The 22,500-nt window shown below is 43.4% G+C and overlaps 1 protein-coding gene across 1 annotated transcript in view; it reads left to right on the top strand.

The window, feature by feature from the left end:
• Positions 1-22,009, top strand: part of RCOR1 (REST corepressor 1) — an 85,056-nt gene extending 63,047 nt beyond the window's left edge. Inside the window, exons 5-12 of the mRNA XM_065636277.1 lie at positions 1,799-1,960; positions 4,595-4,713; positions 8,330-8,408; positions 12,600-12,794; positions 13,626-13,703; positions 14,392-14,449; positions 14,984-15,213; positions 17,647-22,009. Coding sequence (XP_065492349.1) covers positions 1,799-1,960; positions 4,595-4,713; positions 8,330-8,408; positions 12,600-12,794; positions 13,626-13,703; positions 14,392-14,449; positions 14,984-15,213; positions 17,647-17,688 — 963 coding nt within the window. The 3' untranslated portion in view covers positions 17,689-22,009. The remainder of the gene's footprint in view (positions 1-1,798; positions 1,961-4,594; positions 4,714-8,329; positions 8,409-12,599; positions 12,795-13,625; positions 13,704-14,391; positions 14,450-14,983; positions 15,214-17,646) is intronic.
• The last annotated feature ends 491 nt before the right edge of the window (positions 22,010-22,500 follow it).

Below are 22,500 nucleotides of genomic sequence, written 5' to 3'. Positions count from 1 at the left end.
TGCATCTGTGCTGCTCACAGCTCCCGTAGCTCTGTCCTTTCTGTGCCCGTGCTTGTGGCTGAGCGCCCCATTGTTGGCTGTGCTGCGGTGGGACGATGGCTGGAGAGTCAGAGCTGTGCTGGGGGGAGTCCCCGCAGCCTCACCAGGTCGAGAGCAAACATGCTTCAGCTGGTGTGGGCAAACTGTGGTAGGTGGTTGTGCTGAGCTGTGGCAGTCACAGGCTTTTGGGAGCACTGCAGCAAATCTGGCTGTGAGCTGTGCTCTCTTGCCAGCCCCTGTCAGATGTCCTGGGACAAAGGAGGCTGGAAAAGCTGTGTACTTGCCTGTGGATGAGTGCAGAGCTCTCCTAGAGCAGTGTGGAGCAGAGGAGGAGTGCTGCTCTCCTGCTAAATAAGCTTATAAGGAAAACCTTTTTGTTTACCTTTTGCTTTGTGCAAGCAGCTGTCCTCTCGCTAGCACCTTGGTGGTATTTAACACTACCCTGCCCTCCCAAAATGTCTCCCTCCTTGTTTTTCCCTTGCTTTCTCACAGGGATATTTGGTACAGCTCATACATGACGCTGAGGGGAATGGCAGGGGAGAGAAAACTCAGTCTTTTGTGACTGCAGAATAGTTTTCTTGGCCTCATGCTTGCCAGAGTGGATGGACACAAGTGGCTGCTGTGACATCTCAAGTGACTGCTCTGCAACCAAGACTACTTCTTGTTCTGCATGGTGGAGAAAAGGAGCAGAGGGTGCCTGGGCAGCACCGAGAGGCTGGGAGGGCCAGGACGAGATCTTGGATAACACTGATATTTATATGCCTACTCTCTGCAGAATCTCAAGGGAGCAAGATCCCATAAAGGAACTGCTTTTTGCATAGCAAAGCATAATGGGGAAACCCCGAGTTTGGAGGGATTTTGTAGCTCTGAGCAGCCAGGGCGAAACTACTAGATAAGGGTAACTGTGGCTGTGAAACCAGAGCTGAGTTTGCATATGGCAAGCAGGTTACTCTGATGTTTTACTCAGCATGTTACAGATTGTTTTCACTTTACAGCCATTGCAAAAGGCTGGGTTTTAGCTCTGCAGAGTCAGCCCTTCCCAAAATGACTGGCAGTGGTGGCTGGTGTGCCAGATGTAGTGGTGTGTCATAATGCACAGGGGCTGAGCACCCCTGGGAGAGGGGTGGCTGTGAGTGAGCGTCTTGGACAGCGGGAAGAGGACGGTTTGCAGGTGGTGAAGCACAGTGAGTGCACAAAACGAGCAAGAATGGTTCCTCCTGCAGGCCAGGGACACCTTAGCAACAAGTCAAGGTTGTGCATGTTCTCTGCCTTTCCTTCTTCCAAGTCTTCCCTCATCCTTTCCCTCTTTTCCCCCTTGCCATCAGAAAGAGCCACTTAACCAGCCCCCAGTCAACTAGACCATCCTCGTAGTTGCACTCACTGGTAAGAAGCTTCCTTCTAGTCCAGCCTGATTTTTAGGTAGTCTTCCCAAGTCTTTGCTTAGCTTTCCTGTGCACACCACGATGAGTAACATTGGAGTAATTTCTTCAGTTTTCTTCTCCCTTCTTTCTGTTGTTGCTCTCTTATTACATTACTACCTGTGTGGTTTGGATAAGTTTTAAGTTGGTCTTCACAACCTAGCAGGATGGGGTTCAGATTCCAGGTTTCTTGGCACACAAGAAGGTATCTGATGTAGCTGAGAATTAAATTTACGTCTAATGTGTTGCCTGAGAAAAATGCTGTGGCTCTCCCTTAGCGTGCATATAGTAGTGTTTCTTGTGATTACAATTGTCCCCCTTGGTGTCCTTGTTATTTCTAGGCCCTTGGGATGCTGTTTTGGCACAAGCACAACATCGAGAAGTCTTTGGCAGATCTGCCAAACTTTACTCCGTTCCCAGATGAGTGGACAGTGGAAGACAAGGTCTTGTTTGAACAGGCCTTCAGTTTCCATGGGAAAACCTTTCACAGGATCCAGCAGATGGTAAGTGGTGTCACAGGAATGGAAAAGCAGAGCAGTCAGTTGGACCATCATCTTCAGTGCTGATTGTGCTGAACTCTTCTGTAATGCTCTTAGGGAGAGAAAAGGCCAAAGGGGATGTTAGAGGAAAAACAATCCTGTGGATAGAAAGAAAGAACATTGCCTCCAGAGTCTCTGTAGAGGTGTTTTCCTGAAGTGCTTTAAAGATTCAAGATAAACTTTGACCGTGCAATTCTTTTGGTTGGAAATTACAGTTTTCAGTCAGTCCCCTACGTGCCATGGTAGTGTTTGTCTCAGCTGGAGCTCAGGCATGGTCTGTACACATGTGCCCACCCACACGCAAAGTAAAGATCATCTCTCTGCAAAGTTGATTTTCTTTCTTACAGCTTGCTTTTTAGGAATTCATTTTATTTGACTATGAAGTTTGTACTTAATGTGATTTGGGACTGTCAGTGGATGCTGTGGTGGAGGTTTATACATCATTGCAAGTATTCGGCCCTTTGCTTTCAGTTAGTAGTGATATTTTTTTAAGCTGTAATTGAAAAATTCAAGGGTAGGTTTCAGCCTGAAAGGGAACTGCTGGGGTGTGTACAACTTTATTTCAAAAGAGGGGGAGGATGGGATGTAAAAATTTTTTATTAATTATATCTTGAGAGTTTCTTTAAGTGGTTCATCACCCGGGTGGGAGCTAGCCTTTGTTCTTTGCTCTCCTTCAGTAAAGTGCCTCTCAAGTGTTCCAGCAGGACCTGGTTATGTTGGTTGTGACCCTTTGAAGTGAGCCTAGGCTGTCACAGTCTGTTCAGCCTCTTTAAAGCACATGTGAAGGTCGATGTTGCTGATCCTCCTGAAAAGCAAAAGGCAACTTGCCTCCTAAGTATGAAGCAAAACTGCCAGGTCCCTTCTCAAAAGGGTGGCAGGGGGTGGCTCGTTTTCCTCATGTCCTCTTTGAATGTTCCTTCACTGGTGTTTGTTTCCAAATGTTCTGGGAGTCCTAGGGTCTCCCACTCACTTGGGTCAGATGCTGGGGCTTGCACATACTATGGACAGCAGACATAGACTAGAGAGTTGTGGACTCCTGAAGGGTAAAGCTGTTTCCTTCTTTATTCTTCTGTTCTTATGTAGTGGGGAAAAAAAGGGGGAGGAGAATGTCCTGGGGAAGAAAGAGAACATAAAGCCTGTCCTGTCGCTTGGTTAAATGCCAAAGCAAGAAATTCTCGATTCAGTTTATGTGCAGAAGCATGACTCTGTCCCTGAGTGAAGTGCATTCCAATACAGGGATGCCAAGCTCATGCACTGTTCCCTAGGTAATGATATTTTTTTACTGTTGCTCCCAGAAAAGCCATCCTTTGTGAGAGGAATTAAATGGCATGAAGCTTTGTGTTTAGCAGGGGACAGGAATCAATGGTTCAGGAGCACGTTAGTTAGTTTTATGTGCTGCACCAGTGCAGTTTTATATGCTGCACCAGTGCAGCTTTGAACTGAGGGGAAAAAATAATCAAAGCCAGAGAACTAGAAGTAAGTTACATGATTTACTGGAGCTGGTTCTGATATTTTGGCGCTCTTAGCATGTGCTTGTAGCCAAGTTGATGTTTGTCACGTACGGCCTTGTCCCCGAGTTTGTTCTGTGGAAGTCTTTAATTCCAGCGTACCAGCCTGCTGCATGGCTACTGGCACCGCAACATGAGCACTGCGCCTGTGCTTTGCCAGCACAGACGGATTTATACCTGTGTGCAGCTGCAGGCCAGGTTGGTGGTTCTGGTGTCATCCATTATTAGGACCTAAAGTCGACCTGCAGTCTGGGAACCAAGCTTATCTCAAGTGAAGGCTTAAACTACAGTATCTGAATAAGAGAGATCTGGCTCTTGCTCACAGTTTTGTTTTCCTCACAACCTGTCCTGCCCTCCAAGCTGAATCAGACACTTATCTAAAATATATTTTATCAGCAAGAAAGTCTGGACTTCTACCTTGTGGAAGTCCTGTGTAAGAACATCCATGCAGACTACCTCTGAAGTAGAGAATTAGTCTTAATGTAGTTTTATGCTTTTTGGAGACAGACTTTTCATTCATAGCTACAGGGCAATGGCATTAGTGTAAGAGGGCAAATAGAAAAATCTGAGACTCGTGTTTTTCCTATATCCTCAGGTCGGCATACAGTAACATTTCATCTTTTGAAAACATCTTTTGTTGAGACCTTTGAATAGACTTCTTCATGTGAATGGTGTGAATAAGCCTTTTTAACCAAATTTCAAAGATATACTTAGGATGTAGCCTGCAGTTACTGTGATTGCTTACACATGCCTGTGCTGGCTTTTAAAACTGTTATCTCAGTTTCAGGGCCTCATTTTGGATTTACTCTTGCTATGTTCCTCTATTCTGAAGGGAACCAGCTACCTGGCTGGTGAGTGGAGGCTTGCTGAGGTGCTCTTAGATTTTGATGTCCTAAATAGTTGGCACTAACCTGAAGCACTCCCCCGCAGATAATTTTTGGAAAGGCTGCAGAACTGCCTTGCTTGAGCCTTTGAGAGAATCCAAGGTAGAGAGATCAGACGTTTCTTGACAAAACCAGACTGATTGTGTGTGAACTCCTGGGGATACTTTACATATAAACATATAAAAGGATACATGTTTAATTTACAGCTTCCTGACAAATCAATAGCCAGCCTGGTGAAATTTTACTACTCCTGGAAGAAGACAAGGACTAAAACTAGCGTGATGGACCGTCATGCTCGTAAACAAAAAAGGGAACGTGAGGAAAGGTAGGTTTGCAAGCAGAAAGGCTGTGTATTGACGCACACTGATTTCTTTAGACTATCTCAGAGATTCCTGTTAGCTTGTAAGAAACCAGATGTAGGATTTCCCCCAGAATGTTTCCTGGTACCGCACCTTCTTTCCCCACCCATCTTCCCCGCTGTGCATGTGTCGCTTTGGTTAAAGCCAAAAGGAAACTGTTGGCAGTTAGGTGTTCTCCCTTTTTCAACACTGTACAATTCCCGATTGCCCTAGTGTGGTGATCATTGTCCCATCACTCTAGAAGCTTTTTCTCTGATGCTGCTTGAGGGTGGAGTAAATGAACTTAAAACTGTTTACAAGCTGATTGGCACTGTTGTCAGCAGAGCCGGAAAAGCTGATAAGCAGGACAGTAAAACGAAATAATGAAAGAGCTAGAAATCTGCCTTTGTTTCCACCGTGTGATGCTCAGCAGAGTGAGAACATGCAGCTGATGGGGAACAGGCTCCAGTGCAGAACCCTCAGCCAGTATGCACACACACCCCCTTCCCCTGCTTTGTCCTTGGAAAAATGTTACTAGTATAAGGCTGTCAGGCCAGTGCTCTGTTCCCTGAGAAAGATGAAGTTAAGGCCATATTTTTGAGTGACTGAGAAGAGGGGGAAGTTGAATTCTCTGGCAGAGGTGTCCCAAGGACAGCTGGGTACATTAGGATTTGGGTGAGGGTGGTGGTGTTAGGGAGGTCACTGGCCACTGAGCTTCAGCAGATGAGCTTGACTGCTGCTTGTGCAGCTTTGTCTGCACATTCACCCTCCTGGATACCCCTGCAAACCCTTGAAGGTGGGTCACGCAGTGGCCTTGTGTGTATTGCTGGAAGCATCTGTACAGTTAGAACTGCCACTTGCTGACTTTACCTGGTTCTGGAGCTGACAAGGGCCTCAGAAATGCGGTGACCTCAGGTGTGTGTGGGGAAAAAACCAAGCACCTGAACAGCAGCAATGCCATCTGCTTGCTGCAGGTGCCTTCTCAGCCTGCTCTAAGATGCAGTTAATGTCTCTGCAGACCAAACTTGGGGTGCACCTGGCTTTGGAAGACTTAGTGTAATTGTGCAAAGTTCTGCAAAAGCTTTTGCCTCAAAGGACTTACTGCTCTAGCACTTCCCTGGGAGCTGTATGCTGGCCCCAGGGTATATGAGTGAGCCCTGTTTCGAGCAGTACTACACCAGTGAGTCACTCAGCCTCTCCCATCTCTCTACTAGATCAGCAATGCTTGCTTAGTAGGCAGGGCCAGGGAGGATACTACCAGCTAACTTGTCCAGTATTTCATTGGCTTTCTTCGACCTGAGTCTCTTTTTCCATTCTGTTCTTTTCCTTTCTCTGCAAGGCTGTCTGGATTTATTTTCTTCTCCCCTTCCTGCCTTTTTTTTTTTTTTTTTTTTTTTTTAATTTTCCTACTAATTTATGAGGGGGGTGGAAAAATCTCTTAAAAGGTGTATGTGTTTGTCTTATACTATGTTTAGGATCTTTTAATACTACTTCTCTATCTTGGCTTTCTGCTCATAAATGAAATTACTGCAATTTGGAAATACACCTCTCTGGTACCTATGCCTGTTTGCTGGGAAAAGCAGCACCTCAGACCATCTGGTGATTGGGAAAGAACTGTATGGGCTGCCGTGTGCTGTAATTGTGTAACCTGTGAGGAAGGCAGCTGGATTGGAAATGTGTAATTTGGTTTGCGTCTGCAGCAAGCTAAGCACCAGGCCATCAGCTTGGTGTTTGATTTCCCTTCTTCCCCTCCATTACGTAAAATAGTCAAAGCTCTATACCCCCAAAGGATTTGTTGGTGCAGCCATGCGGGGCATGGAAGCAAAGCTGGGTGAGTTTGGGGTGCCCAGATTTTGAGGTTGTAATGTGCCATTGCGTGTTTGCAAAACTTCAGAAGTGTTCTTCAGTTAATAGTATCAATGTCTAAAATGGCAGAAATGAGTGGGTGGGTTTTGGTCTAGCTCATATCTAGGGAACTTGCTGGGATAGAAGAGCAAACTACGACCACAGTGAAGCCTGTGGCACTTTGCCCCTTGCAGAAAGGCTGAAATTTGAACCTAGGTGAGAACACAAAGAAGCTCTTTTGGAGATGAGGTTGAGAAGAGGCAGTCTGAGGTATCTCACTCAAATGCTGCTATCTCTCTTCTATGGCTTGGCAATGAAATTCCCCAAATCCTCAAGTTTGTCACTAAAATAGCTCCCAGTACATTTGGGACCAGGTTTTCAGTGGCTGTTCTTAGTTGTAGCCGATGAGCTTTGTGTTTGCAGCTCTGGGAGGGAGTTCTTGTGAGCTTATTCCCTGGCATCATGATTACATGAACTAAATACCTTGTGTATCAGCTGGTGAGCCAAGCAGCTTGGGAGAGCAGCAGCGGCTTGTACAAGTGACTGCTCCTGTGGAGACGGACTCCAGCTCAAACCACCCAGCAGCATGTTCCTCCATGGGGTATTTCTGCAGAGGAGGTCACTGCAGCAGGGGGACGGCCGTGAGCGAGCCTCGGTACTGCCGCCGTGCTCACCAGCCCCTGCCGTGCCTGCTGTCCTCTGCTCCTCTGAATGCACCCCAGCAGCCCGGCACAGCTTCTGCTGGGGTTTCTCTGCACAGCCCTGCTGTGTGCTGCTGCTGTCACCTTCCTGCACCAGCCCAGGTTCCTTGTCCCAGGCTATATAAAGTTTGGCATGAAAAAATAGGGGGGTTTTTTTTGGTTAATAATTTTTTTTAAAAAAAAGGCAAAAAAGGGCTTTGATTAGGTCAGCCTATTTCTTCCTCTTCTGGGCATCATCCCAAATGGTGCAATTAACTTTAGTTGTGTACAGTACAAAAATTCTAAATGGTGAAAATATATTTGATTTAATGTCTGATTAAAATTCCAATGAAGCCAAACTGGCCAGATGTGCCAGAGTCACTTTTGATATGGCCCCAATTTCATGCCTATTATTATTCTGTAACTGATAACCTCTCTTTCTTTTCCAGGGGAGAATGAAATGTGAGGCTGTCACTGGAAAACAAAACAAAACAATCACACACACTCAAACCAAACAAACAAAAACCACAAACAAAACAAAAGAAAACCACAAAACCACACACAACTAAACAGAACAAAAACACCACATTTTTTTATGCTTGTTCTTGGGGTAGTTCATCTTGTGCCTGTCTATTTTGCTAGATGTGAAGGAGTTACATGAAATACGTGTTTTAGCTACTTGCTGTAATTCCGTCTTTGTTTCTGTCTCAGTTTGCCTAAAGTTAAATTCTCAATGTCCCATATTCTTTAAAAGATAACTTGTGCAATCAATTTCATGTGTTTTGCCTTCATCTGAGCGGACTTATTTTGCCTAAGTACACTACTGAGAAGTCTGTCTTTACAAGACATGGTCCATAGTATCTTTACAATTAAGGATTTATTGACTTAAACCAAAACCAAATAAACAAAAAACCCAAACCAAAACCACCTCACCCCAACCCCATAAAAAAACACCCTGGGAATAAAACTAAGGAAAGCTGTTGGACTTGCTATTGCACCCATGCATTTCTTTTAGCATGCTATTTATAGAAAGAGTGCCTCGCAAACTAATACACTACTGTTTGCTTTTGTTTTCCAGTGAGGATGAAATGGATGAAACGAATGGAAATAACCCTATTGATATTGAGGTCGAACAAAACAAGGAGAGCAAAAAGGAGGTAAAATTCTTTTCTTACTACTGTACAAATGAAAGTGTTTACTTCCCAGCTGCTTCATGTAGAAGCTGACAGTATCTAATTTTCTTTATTTGTGCGTTGTATAGTTGTCATACAAGAAAAGAATTGTCTTCAGAATTATTCTTACATCAAGACAAGCATAGACAAAGAAGTTGTTATAGATGGAGCTGAGGAAATTTAAGCCTTTACCATCCCATGATAATATACTGTGTGAAGGTTTCTAGTCTCTTTGATTCAAGGCTGGCTGTGCTAGCTTGAACCACCCTCAGTGGTGGTTTAGATCAACCTAACTGTGTGGAGATGGAGTAGAAGCACTTATGTCCCCACTGAGTTAGCTTGGTGGAGGGAAAATATGTCCTTTAAGCTGTTCTAGGTAGACTACCAAGAGCGTGTTTATCTACGCCTTAGATTTTAAGTTAAATTCCTGATGTACTGAAATCTTCAGCAATAGTTCTGAGGATTTCAGTGGCACCAGGATTGTAACTACAGTGGTAACCAGTAGAGGAGAAAGCTTTTGTGTGGCCAGTTCATTTTATCTGGCAGAGGGGCCTTAACCTGTTGTTATGCCCAGAGTGTTTTGTCTACTTAAAATGTAGCACTTGCACCTCACTTCAAATATTTTATTTTGAATGGGCAAACAGTTCTAGGTGAAAATAGAGCTATACAAATGCAATAGTTTTGAAAACCTAGTCTGTGGTGCTTAACAGGAAAGTGTATACTTTTATTTTCATGTGTATAACCTGCTGGTTATTATTACTAAATAAAAAAAGCTTTGCCGTTTAGCAGCAGCATGGGTTGTATGTGTGAGTTAGTGCTACAAGAAGACGTTTAGCCTAAGGCCTTCACTCCTTGAAGTAGCTCCGTCTCCTGATTTCTCATAGCCTGATTTCTCTGCCACAGTTGTTCTCTTTGTTCTCTTTCAGTTTTTCTTAAAGGGTATATGTAGGAAAAAAAATACTAGAATTGTTTGAAAACATGGTTGCACACAGGCAAGACCAAGGGCCTAAAGCAGCTGCTTTGTCAGTTGCTGTCAGTGAGATTAATTCCCCTAATAAATTATTTTGAATGGAAATAACTGAAAAATCACAGCACCCTAGTCTGTTCTTCACCCATGCCAGGGTGCTCTCTAGATGTTCCAGAAAAGCCGAGCTGTTGCTTCCACCGAAGGAATTGGCATCCTTGATGACTTCCTAGGAGCGCAGTGGCTGTGAAGCCACTTATGTTCAGCCTTACAAGAAGCTGAGTTCCCAAAAACCTCAGCAACACCCGAACCAGAAAGGTTCTAACTGGCCTAAGTTGCAGCTGCATATGCTGCAGCTCTCCACTGTAAATAATTACTACTATCATTCATTTCCCACTATTCTGATAAGTGTTCAAGTTTAGATTTCTCCATAAGCTCTTTGAAAGCTTGCATCTGTAAGAGAGCTGCCTTCAATCCCCTTGATGATTGCTTCCTTCCCTACCAATGCTGACATGCTCTGAACTTGCTGCAGAAGAGAGAAAGGTCCTTTGCCAGCTTGGCTGCCTCTGTAAGGCCATACCAGAGCAGATGGCTGACAGCTGCCATCAAGACATTTCTGTAGGAAGTCTCGTATGCAAGGAGGCTGCCTGCCCTCCCTGTCACACTAACAGAGGCCCTGGCACTCTAACGGATCAGAAAGAGATGACCAGAGCTCATGGAGCACGTGCAGTCTGGCTGTGTATGCAATGACGGGCACTGTGGGGGCTTTTCTGGTGGGTGAAATGAAGCTGATAACCTGCATAGCCTGTTCAGAGTTAATTTGATGTGATTTTGCAGTACCTGAGCCTGGGGCTGGTTGAAAATGCCTTGAGAGCAAGCAGGTATCCAGGAGGGGGTTCTGTTCTTTCTTCATGGTTACATTTCAGACATGCGGGGATGGTGATGGTACCACTAGCCCAGGACTCTTACCGTAAAGAACCTCCCTGTCTGATTCCCGCAGAGATGGTTTTTCCAGCTCTGAGACATGTCAGTTACTGTATGACTTGCCAAGTAATACTGGGATTTCTCAGAGTATCTGAAATCTCTCATTGTTTCCTCTTTTGGGGATCATTGAAGGGGGAATCTTCCGTTTTTTTTTTAAAGTACTTTCAGTGTTAGTGCAGGTTTCTTCAGACAGTGACTTTATAATACTGAGGTCATCAACCAGAACTGCTTTCTCCACATCTTCCCTGTTCCTGGAAGCGCCTCCTGCTTCATTCTCAGCTTTTACATAGCTTGAGATAGCTTGGTCTTTTCTCTTTACACTGTGAAATCTGGGGAAGGGAACTTTGTATTAAGTGGTTTGTAAGACTGAAGTGCGCTGGATAGCAGTGGCAATATCTAAATAAACAGAGAAGCACTGTTAAATATCTGCATTTTAATTCTCTCTGCTTTTCATGAATTGATTTACTTCTACAGAGAGATGTGTGTGGCCAGCAAAGCAAGAGTTTCCAAGGTGGGGTTGGCGTTCAAGTTTACAGTCTATGCAATATCACTGGGGCCTAGAGGCATGTGGAGCTGTCAAAAAACATTCTGCTGGAGCTCTGGCTTTCTGGCTTCTTGTCCACAGCACAAAAGAGCTTCGTATTCTTTGAACTGTGTAAAACAATAATTTGAAACTGCTTTCGTTTTTCCTTAATGTTGAGGCTTCTGGGATATTTGCGCTGCAGGCGTTGCATGTTGGTCAACTTACAGCCTGAATCTATGGCGAGGCATTACTGCATGATCCTGTGAAATTCTCTGTGTAGATGAAATATGAATAAGTCTGAAATGTCTATCCATGTTGAATAATTTACCTGGCTTGGATATCAAAGTGCTCACTTCCGAAGCGCTGAGCTTACCTCACATGTTCATAGCTAAACCAGTCTGGTTTCTCCTGCTCCCCATTCCCTTCTGCAAAAAGAAATAGGATATCCATCCTGCAACAGCAATAGTTACTTCTTGCTTCTGGGCTTGCCTTAGGCATCATCTCTCACAGAGTCATTGACACTAAAAGAGGGAATAAAAAAGTTGAGAACAGGCAGCTGTCCATTTTACTGCCTCATGTGGCTCTGGCCATTGAGCCCATGAAGAGGTTGCAAGTTTTTATCTGCCAGCAGCTGTGCTGGGGTCTTCCAGTCTTTGGGAGGCAGAGCCTCATGATTACATGGGGCTTTGTGCCCAGCCTCATGTGGATTTGAATGTGAGCATTTTAATGCTCACTAATGAGCAAATGCTGCAAACTGTGTAAAAACTCCATGTAGCTGCAAATTAGGAGGGAAACAATAGCGGTAAGTGAAGCCAATGTGTTTAAAGCTGGCAGTGATCAAGCAGAGGATTTTGGATGTGTGGCCTCCCCTCTCTGCTTTTCCTTTCCCCACCACCCTTCTGTTCTGTGTTCTTGGCCAAGCTCCAGCCACTGGGTAATAAATCTTGGGTATGAGTTGCTTGTTGAAAATAACTACTGGAAGAGATGGTTTTGGTATTAGAGAATCAGATGTGCTCTTGAAGGATCTGTAGTGTAGCATCCTAGCTAATCTACCTGTTGGAGGTGTGTGCCTAATTCCTTGCTTTAGGCAGAAGGCAAAAATAATTAGTGGTGCGTGAAATATTCCTTTTTCCAAAAGAGACTTAAATCTTATTTGTGGGCAAAACTGCTGGTTCCAAGAAACAGCATAATGACCTAAGAATTACTTTGTAGTCACCTCACTCCTTTATCCTTAGCCTTTAAATAAATTTGCTTTATTTTTTGTCCTGTCTGACATGTAGAAAAACAAGTCTCTGTAAACTCTTGTAGTCGTGTCCTTCCCCTGTCTCCAAACTCCACTTCGTTTCCTTCTGGTGTTCAATTAAACTGATGTGTTGAGGCCTGGTGATAGAAGCAAGAATAGAGGTTTTGGAGTCTTTGAAAATAACTGCTGGAAAATTGGTCATCTGTCTCCCAAACTGAGAAGTGGCGGAGAAGACTACCAATATCTATGTAAATATTGAAAGCTGCCTAGAAGAGAGATTTGTATAAGATACTGTTTGTATGACATGACATTTACAGCAAAAAATGTCTTCCTGTTTGCAAGCAACCTTTTTCATTCTCCAGCCTTTGAGGATGGCTAAAAGTCATAGAATCACAGAATGGTTTGAGTCGGGAGGGACCTTTATAGATCAGCTGGTTTAGTAAAATGACTGCCGTTTGCCAGGTGCCACCTGCTGAAACCGTTCCTCAGGTGAAGAAAGAGAAGCACAGTACACAGGCCAAGAACAGAGCAAAGAGGAAACCTCCCAAAGGAATGTTCCTTTCCCAAGAAGACGTGGAGGCCGTTTCTGCCAACGCGACAGCTGCTACCACTGTACTCAGACAACTGGACATGGAATTAGTCTCAATCAAGCGACAGGTAGGGATGGGATTGTTCAAGAATAACTGCTGGTTTTGGTGATGGTACCCATCGTAGTCTGCAGTAGTTCACAGGAATTTGTAGCTTGACAGTGAAGGAACATTTGCTGGTGCTTAGTGTTTCTTGCAGTTCAGAGTTGCTATGTTTTAACTGTGGACTTTCCCCAGAAGACATCGATTTCAGCAGCATCTGATTTCCAGCTGCAACCGCCAGTTTCCTTGGCCTACAGTACTTTTGGAACAGGCAGATATGTTTGTTTTATTCTTTCTTAGACAGGCATCATACAAACTTCCCTAGGTGCCTTTTGCTTCCCTGATGGATCTGCTTTTTAAACAAATGTTTTTCAAATATCTGTTAGTAAGGACAGGTTTACTACATGAGTTTGTTTCCTAGATATGAACATTTTCACTGTTTTTAGAGCAGAGATCTGGCTCAAGCTCTTTATTAAACTCAATAGAATTGGTATTTTGGCCTGAAGCCTTTTTCTTGGCACTCTGGGAGAAGCAGAACTCTCTAGCAGTCTTTGATTCATTACTTGCTGTGAACAGGGCCTTTCTTCTTATGCTGGGCTTTATACAGACCTGGAAGTTGGGGCAGTTCTTGCTCCAAATAACTTGCAGACTGGATAGAATAAATTAAATGGGATTTCCTGATGTGTACCAGCTCTTTCCGAATTCCTTTATTCCAATATGCAAACTTTCTTTTTGGAAAAGGGGAATTGTGAGTAGAACTGGAATGCTGAGCTTGTGGGGTTTCTGCTGGGGCTTCTGGAAGAAGGCTTGTCCAAAGATTTCTTTTATCCCTGTTAAAGAGATGAAACTTTCTTTACAGATTCAGAATATCAAACAGACAAACAGTGCACTCAAAGAAAAACTTGAAGGTGGTGTAGAACAATACAGACTTCCAGAGGTAGGATCACTTTCTGACCTTTGTTTATTGTGGGGATAAATGGTAATCTTTGTTTACATACCAGTCTATTCTGGTTTCCAGTAAACTAGGACCAATGCCCTACTAGTTGTCAGTGTGAATCAAGACCATTACCATATCCACTGTTGTTGTGTAGTGGAAATAGATGAGAAGAAAGACCAGTGTTTAACATGTGAAAGTCGTTTCTAACAGAAGTACAGGTATCCCAGATACGCCATGTTTTGTCAGTGTTGTAGTTGCTTTGCTCTAAATACTGAGAAATGTAGGAGAGGATGTTAATGACCCGTCCTTCTCTTGGCACTGGGTGCTTTTGCTGTTTTCCTTCCAACTCTGGTACCTCATGCTGGAAATAATTTCACCAAGATTACAGAGGGTGTCTGTGATCAAAACAAGTAGGTGCTTTGAAAGAGCGTGGCTCTTGGTTATCTGCTCAAACCATTCCCTGTCTTTTTGTATTCCCATGACTTAGGGGCGCTGTGTGTGTCACAGTTAACTGAATGGATGCCGAGTGCAGTTCTTTGTTGAAAACATTGTTGCTACTAAAAGGAATGATACAGTTTGATTAACAGCTAATTCCTTGTTGGGTTTTTGTGAGGTTTTGATGAGCTTAGACACAAGTGAAAGTTATCGCTTATGTAAATAAAGTTACTTAATTTTTTTTGTTGTCTAGGTCGTTCAGAAATTTAATGCCCGTTGGACCACGGATGAGCAGCTTCTTGCTGTGCAAGGTATGGCACTACGAGTCTATTTGTCCTTCAGTTGGTGATAATTAAAACTCTACAGTGTTTCAGAGCTGTGTTACCCTTAGTGGCTAATGAAGGATTTTGTCATTGCTGTACATTAAAGCCCAAAGAATGGAATTTAAGAAGGAAACAATATCACCCCCTTCCCCTTCTGGGGCAGTATAAATTGCACAATATGAATGTTTGCAAATAATCTCTGCTTGTCCAAGCTTTCAGAAAGTGAAACTCTACTGGAGTCACTGTTATGTTCTTTGCCTATGCAACTTCTCAAGCAGTACAGGCAGATTTACACAGGTCTTCTAGATTTTGCTTTGCCCATCTTTATTTTCTTCTGTTCTCCAAGTCTTAACTGTGTCTCCTGCCCATTTTAGACTTTTTATTTTTTTCTGGATTAATCTGAGAAAGGCTTGAAACATTGACAGAAGTTCATCTTAGGATCCTCATGCTGTAACTTGAGCCTGATTTGTAGTCTTTGTGGAAATAACACCTTGCTTTTGTTTTTCTTTTCGTTGCTTTTAGCAATCAGGAAATACGGACGAGACTTTCAGGCAATCTCTGATGTGATTGGAAACAAATCTGTGGTGCAAGTGAAAAACTTTTTTGTAAATTATCGACGTCGTTTCAACATAGATGAAGTTCTACAGGAGTGGGAGGCAGAGCATGGCAAAGAGGAGACAAATGGAACCAATAACCAGAAGCCTGTAAAATCCCCTGATAATTCCACTAAAATGTCCGAAGAGGAAGATGAGGTAAATCCAATTTAAAAGTCACATAAAATTCCCAATCTGAGCTCAGTTCAGATAAATGTATGTGTATACATATAGATACTCTTTTTGCAAAAGCTGTTTTTGACAATCTTCAGTCTGAGCATATTTCACTTCCTCTGGATATGCAGATTCCATTACTGATTTTTGGAATTGGGAATTCCAGAAATGTATGAAAGTGGAAAGGGAACAGTTAATTTTCAGCCCTCTGACAGTAACTGTATCTCATCAGCACATGGACATTTTAATGCCTCTTGCTGCTGACGCCCCATACATCTTTATCTCACTTGGATGTTTTCCCTGCACTCAGTTCTCCAAGCTGTTCTAGGTTTGGCTTTATGGGACTGTACAGTCTTCTGAGGCAAAGCTCGCTCTTTCATTTTTGACGATGGAGTGGTTTCACTTGGGAGAAGGGAAGAAAACTATCAACAAGGCCAGTGTGTGAAACTGTTCGTTCTGGAATTACCTGGATACAAAGTTTCCTTGATTTTACAGCAGTTTCTGTGAAGACAGAAATTCTAGAAACCGCTTCTCCTTGGTGGAGCTTCATGGAGTTAGTGCTTCTCCAAAGACAATGTATGTTTAAAATTGACTAAGAGACTGTAGAGTGTTTAAATATGAAAATCAGTTACAAATATGTAATATTAACACAGTCTTGCAAAAGAAAACCCCGCTGGAGGTTTGTATGTTAAAAATGTCTGATCTGGGGCTCCCTTTGGCCTAATTTTATAAGACAGCTTGGCACAAAAGCCGTATCTTCTAAATGCAAGCACAGTCAACAGTGTAAGGCAGATTTTGGTCTTACATGGACTAAAGACTTCTCAGTATACTGTATATTTTTGTTGCCCTGGTTTTGGTTGGCTCATTTGTATGTTGCTGTTCAGACGCTGAGAACAGAACTTCATTGCTTCACAAATCCTAATAACGTGTTATTCAAAGGTGGTTATATCTGGGGACTAGGTCCAAAGGTATGGCAGATCAACAAACTAAACTCAAAAAACCTTTTGAGAAGGGTGTGAATGAAATTTTCCCCTTCTTCCAGAATTGAGAGGTAGAGCAAAGAAGCAATGGTACTAGTAATGTAGCCACCCATTTGAAAGAACAAGTGGCTTATGTCACTGCCTTTTCCTGTGACTGGTAAAGTTATATCTCTTGGCACAGCAGAGCTTTTTTTTCTCTCAACCCCCCAGAATTCTTCCTGGCTTCAAATATGCCCTTGCTCCTGAAAGTTACAGACAAAAAAGGAGAGTCTCACTTGAGATAGGAAGACAATGGTTGCAGCAGGAACTGGAATGAATGTGCTGATGTGGCCAAGTGTGTGGATCCCAGACAAGTTAGGAGAGGAGGGAGAGTGGAGGCATGACAACAAGGTCTGGTGGAGCGGCACTCACGACCCCAAACTAGTGATAGAAAGTACCCAGGCTGGAGCTGAGCGAGTGCTGGGTGGTGGAAAGGTGACCAAAACAATGGGCTGGTGGGAATACCTGCAAAGTCTAGAGAAAAGGCAGCTATTGCGGGAGCCAGGCGATTCACTGTGCCCTGCAGTACTGTCGGGGCCAAGAGCAGAGCCTGCCTGCGCCAGGCTGACGCAGGCAGGGTGGCAGGGAGCTGCCAGGCGTGACACACCACATATGCCTTACACTAGCACCGTGTGGCTTGTGGTTCTTGCTGAAGCCTGTTCTGGACAGCAGGAACCGCTGTGTCACGGCTGGGAGGAGGAAGGCGCTGGCAGCGTGGAAAGAATTTTAATTACCAAGCCCGCAGCTCTTTATAAAAATGCACAGAGAAAGAACAACAAGAAGAAGGGTGTTGCACAGTGGACATTGAATGACCACCATCCTCTCTGAGCACATCAGACATTGCCTCTCAGGCTGGCTATAAATGTGGTGCTCCTGCCTTCAGAGGTGACATGAGCACGGTGCTGACTGGGTGCCTTTCTGAGCAGTTCTGGGGCAAAGTGGCCTCAGCAGTAGCCAGGAGAAGACTTTGCTGGCCTAACACTGCAGTCCCTCAGGTACTTTCTCCCCTGGCCTGTTGTGTCTGCCTGGCTGCTGGCCTAGTGAAAGCTTTGTCAGCCCTCTGACTTCCCTGGGCTTTCCCCTTTGGTGTGTGTTTTCATAGCAAGTGGCCACAGTTCCCCTTTTCTTTTTTTCTTTTTTTAAAGGAGGGAGGTGAGACTGCTGATTATAAAGCAACCTCAACTCCAGTCTTAATTTTGTGTGTTTATATTCCAAACAAATCTCAGTGTGGCTCAGAGTAGGGGAAGCTGCTGTGATTGCTCCCATGTGCCAGGGTTGTCCGTTTTGTCGCTTTTGGTACTGTGGATCTGGGGTGAAGTTTGGAGATGCAGGAAAGCTGATGTGTATTCATTTTTAAACTAAACGTCTCCTTTTTCTCCCCCTTCCCCCTTCCCTCCAGGCTACTTCTGTTCTTGATGTCAGATATGCATCTGCTTCGTGAGAAGGTGCTGTAGCCTAGAACAATTTGTGTTGACTACTGTGTTATCCAGGATATCAGGTATTAGCAAACCTCAGACAGCCATCTGCATCATATCTGTGGACAAGCAGCTATTACCAAAAAAAGGCAAACGCTTCCAGTCCCGTGCTACATCTGCCTTAATCTCCCCTCATTTTCTCTATACTGCCTCCACTTTCTTTCACAAGCACCCAGGTAGCTCAGCTCTCCATTTCATCAACGTCCTGCTTAAGCGTGAGGATTTCTAGAACCAGTAACACCTGTCTGTAAATTTTGACCAACCTGCAAAACAAGGAGCTCCTTAGCAGCCCCACAGTAACTCTACACATTAGGAGTTCTTGTAATACTTGGTCCGTAGGGTATAAGTACATATTGCTGCATGGCCTTGTGGTCTCCGCTTCCTGTGTATTCTTACGATGACACTATTATTAGCGAGCTTTCTATAAAGGAGAGGTCTGTGCACATGCCAGTGGTGTCAGATTTGTTCTGAAATGACAGGGCATGTTAACAAGAAATCTTGAATAATGCAAAGTGATAGGAAATGTTATTTCTAAAGTTTGCTCAGTCCAAGGTTGTAAATGTATAGCTTGTTACACGTCTGGTTTGTGCAATTCTTTCCACTGTATTTGTGTGATCTTGCTTCATAGAAAGCTCCCTAATTGAGCATTTTATTCCTGTATATTTTAATGGCTTTTATTTAGTGCAAAAGGGAATACGTAACCTGAAACAGTTTGATATGCTATTTAACCCCTGGCATTCAGCATTTGCATTGTAACTTGTTAAATGAGCGCTACACAACTTTCTTTTTCCTGATCCTCTGCGGGATTAAGTCAAAACAACTTTCTCTGGTGCCTCTCCTTTTGGAATATGTGCCTTTTTACATTTGGCTACCATAGGTCGCTTTCTGTCCCAGTGTCTCATTCCTCTTCAGAGCGCTGTTTGCCAAAGACATCAAACTACTTCTCCCACTGGAAGTCTGGACGAGGGTTGGAGCACAAAATTCAACCTTCAGGTAGTTTTTGGTCTCTTAGAAGTTTTAATGGAGAAGAACCAGGTTAATTCCATTGGCCATTTTAACCCTTCTGAAGCACACATCGCTTTCATGTTCTGAACCAAAATATGCAATTTAAAATCTAAGAGGTGCTTTTCTGAGTACTTGGTGCATGCAGCTTTCAAATCCCCAGCCCTTTGCTCGGCTGACCTGTGCTGTGGCCTGTCTAGCTGGCTTGAACTGGAGCTGCTCTTGAAAGTCCCGTATGAGGACTTTGCACCTTGACCAAGGCGGTTGCTGGCTGCTGAGCAGACAGTGTTCAGAGAAGCTAGAAGCAGCAGTATTACTCCTTGTCCAGTGGAAAGCTGCAAAATAACACTAGTCACAAAGCATTTAAAAATGGTTAATTTAATGATGTTGGAAGAAACCACCAGGTGTCTTTGCATGGGGGGGAAAAAAAGACCTACTTTGCCGCTGTTCCTCTGCAGAGGGTTCAAGCCAAGGTGCACACAACCAAGTGTGGCACCAGCCTCTTAATGCAACCTGAAACGAGCTAGTCCGTGTCCTGGCCTGCAGCTGAGGGGCTGCAGCTCGCAGTCCAGCCCTGAGCTTGGTGCTGATGTTTGAGCTGCTGGGCTGTGCCGTGTTGCGTGCTGTGATGGGTCTGTTCCCTGTACTGAAACGAGGCAGGCGAGCGCCAGCTGGCTGGCAGAGCCAGCTGTGACTGCACCTCTGGCAGCGTAGACACAACCCAAGGAAAGGCAGGGAGGTAGTGTCATGTACTGCTGAGGCGGTCTCCTCCTTGAGCCGTGCGTGAGGACAGTAATTCAACATCACAAATAGAGCAATGCTGCACAGGCGAAGGAGGGGGTAGGCATTTCTTAGGGCAAGCTCGAGTGTTTCAGCCATTTTGGAGCTGATCCTGAGCAGTTTCATTCTAGTAGCTCCAGAGAGATCGTTTGAGGTGATGTGAGGATGGAAAGGAACTATTCCCTGTCCTCTGTGTTGGAAACTGTGATCTCAAATTTGTGGCAGCATCTATACAGCTGTTGAAGTGAAGTGGTGGCTCTGGTGGAGGCCCTGCAGATGTCCCTTCAGTCCAGTTGGGGTTGGGAGTCTCTTGTGGGAGCGGACACTAGTTGTTAGCCAGTGTGAATTAAAGATAGGCAAATAGCACTGTGAATTCAGCTGACAGTTCTGGTGTAAAGCAACGCCGCTCGTTAGAAATACTCTAGTGTTAAACCTCCCGCTGGTTCCAATGCGTGGAGAGAGGCCCTCGCTGGTGGGAGAGGGTTGGTGAGCTCTCGTCCCAGCTGGTCAAACTCACCTGGAGAGGCTTTTGCTGGCGAGTTGAGTTACCTGTGAGAATTTCCCATCGGTTTTTGCCCTCCAATCTGTCCATCTTATGATCAGAAAAGTTGTGTTTTGGCTTCATCCCCAAAGGGTAGGGGGAAACATGTACAATTTGTGATATTAGGAAGAAAAAAGTTGTTTACTTTTCAGTTGACGGCTATCTTATTGTAGTTGAGACATACAATATAATAGCACTGTATTTTAAACGTTTAGGTTTTTACGTCCTCTTTAACTATCTTTTTAAACGCGAAGAAATCATTTTAGCTTTTGAAAGTTTAAACGATTTGGTCTTGTTTAGGTGAAGACCCCCTTCTTGTTTTTCAAGTGGGTCAAGCATTAGATACATCAACTGGTTGCATTCTGATTAGAAGGGTCCACAAAGATAACTGCATAAGGTAGAATATTCACTTAAATTTTGTTTCTTAAACTATCAATGTGAATGTCATAATTATATATATTTTGTGGAAAATGGGAAATTATTTCTCCTAAGTATAAGTTATTGTGCAAAATATGGTATCGTTAAAGAAAATGATAGTTTAAGTTTTAGTTTTAGAAATCTTAAAGATATAAAAAGTGTATTGCATATGCATAAACAAATTTCATTTGTTCTATTTAATTTTTATGTAGTTGTGTAAAGTGCTAGGTGACTTCTTTTTTTGCTTCTCCATTAAAACAACCTTGTTACTTGAATATTCGTGTTTAACTGGTTTGAAACAGTGATCAATTTTTGTAATATAATCTTATAACCAAGGGAAAAAAATACATGCCTCAGTTGTGCTTAACAATATAGCAACAATGTACAATCAGATGCTTGAGACCATAGTAGCCATAACTGGTAGTGCAACCACAATGGTTGTGTCTTGATATATTTAATACCAATGGGGATAGTGAATTCTTAATATATTTTTACAAGTTTGCAACCAGGAAGACCCCATAAATATTCACTAGAACACTTTTTTAATAGGTAATATGAGAGTGGGACTCTTATTCTCTTAAAGCAATGTCCTGACAAACATTTTTCTTTCCTGTACAAATACATCTGAAACATTATGTATTAAAATATGCTCATTATCACTTTAAATTTCAGTTTTTATTCTCTAAATCGCTAATATGCTGTTGGTATTCTTGCACACCAAATATGAGCCAAACAGTGCATTACACTAACTTGATCACTGGATTTGTGAACATAAATCTCCAAGTCAATGAAGCGCAAAAATATCGTAGGAGATTTTTCTGATAATGCGTTTTTTTCAAATCTCTATAAAATTATGCATAGCCCATTCAGTGATGAATGGCCTGATATTTACTCTTTACAAAAAAAGAAAAAAAAGGTGTTTATTAACTCCAGCTTGTCTTCAGCGAGTCAAAATGTAGTGATCTTGTGCAATGCCCCTAAAGCAAATACTTTTCCGCCACTCCCTGGATTAATGCAGCTTTTCCTGTTGATAGTAAAGCACAATTGCAGTGAAAGTTACAGTTCAGAAGATGGAAGGTCAGTATAGTCTATGCATGTTGTAAAATAATGAGTGTTTACATTCATATTCTCCTAAAATAAAATTTATACTGGAGTGTATAGTATTCCATTATGTAGATTTTATCAATTTTGTTAACTGCTTATAGATTGCTTAAAAGAAGTTTTTTCAAGATTTTAAAAGATGTATAAGGTTAAGTTTGCAAATATAATGGAAATGCTGTATAGCTTTTGAAGTGACAAAATACTCGTTGGGATTTTAAAGAAAGTATGTTGTAATAATGCTGTTGTAAGTAATATTTTAAATGTCTTTTTTGCCTGTTTTCTATTATTCAGCACACTTACTGTGATGAATGTTCATAGCATTATAAAATTGCTTAGCCACTGAAAAGTAACATTTGGTTTTGAATTATTTTACTGTATGAGGAATTATAGTGGGGTAAATTCCTTTGTGAAATTCTACATAATTCATTTTTCTATGATTTCCAATGTTTGCTGACATCAAATAAAATTTTTTCAAGCCATTGATGTAATAAAATATGTAGTGAAACGTTATTGTTGCAAAATGTGGTTTTGCAATGTAATCGATTCTGTTACCTTTCAAATTTTGGTCAGGAGAACCCCCCAGGACTTGTGCCTTCCAGTACCGCGTCGCCTGCACGTCGGTGGTGTTGGAGCCCGGGGCAGCTGCTGCCGGCAGCACCGGGCAGAGCTCTGGGGATGCCGGAGCGGCGTTTAGCCGGTGCTGCCAGCTGGAGCTGCCCAAGGGGACTTGTGCCGGTGGCCCTGGAGCGGCCGCGGCTTCTGGTTTGGATGCTGCGGCACGTCCCTTCCCCGGCCGCGCAGCCGCGGGCTCCACAGCCCCGCTGGCCCTGGCAGCTCTTGGCTTTGGGAAGCAGTGGGACTGGGGTGCTGGCTGGTCCTGGGCGGTAGAGCTGGAGTCCAGGTCGTAGAGTACGGATGGAGATGAGCTGACGGTGTC

The sequence above is a fragment of the Caloenas nicobarica genome, chromosome 5, assembly GCF_036013445.1.
Source record: "Caloenas nicobarica isolate bCalNic1 chromosome 5, bCalNic1.hap1, whole genome shotgun sequence".
Classification (NCBI taxonomy): domain Eukaryota; kingdom Metazoa; phylum Chordata; class Aves; order Columbiformes; family Columbidae; genus Caloenas; species Caloenas nicobarica.
This window is presented reverse-complemented; position numbering and strand designations above follow the sequence as displayed.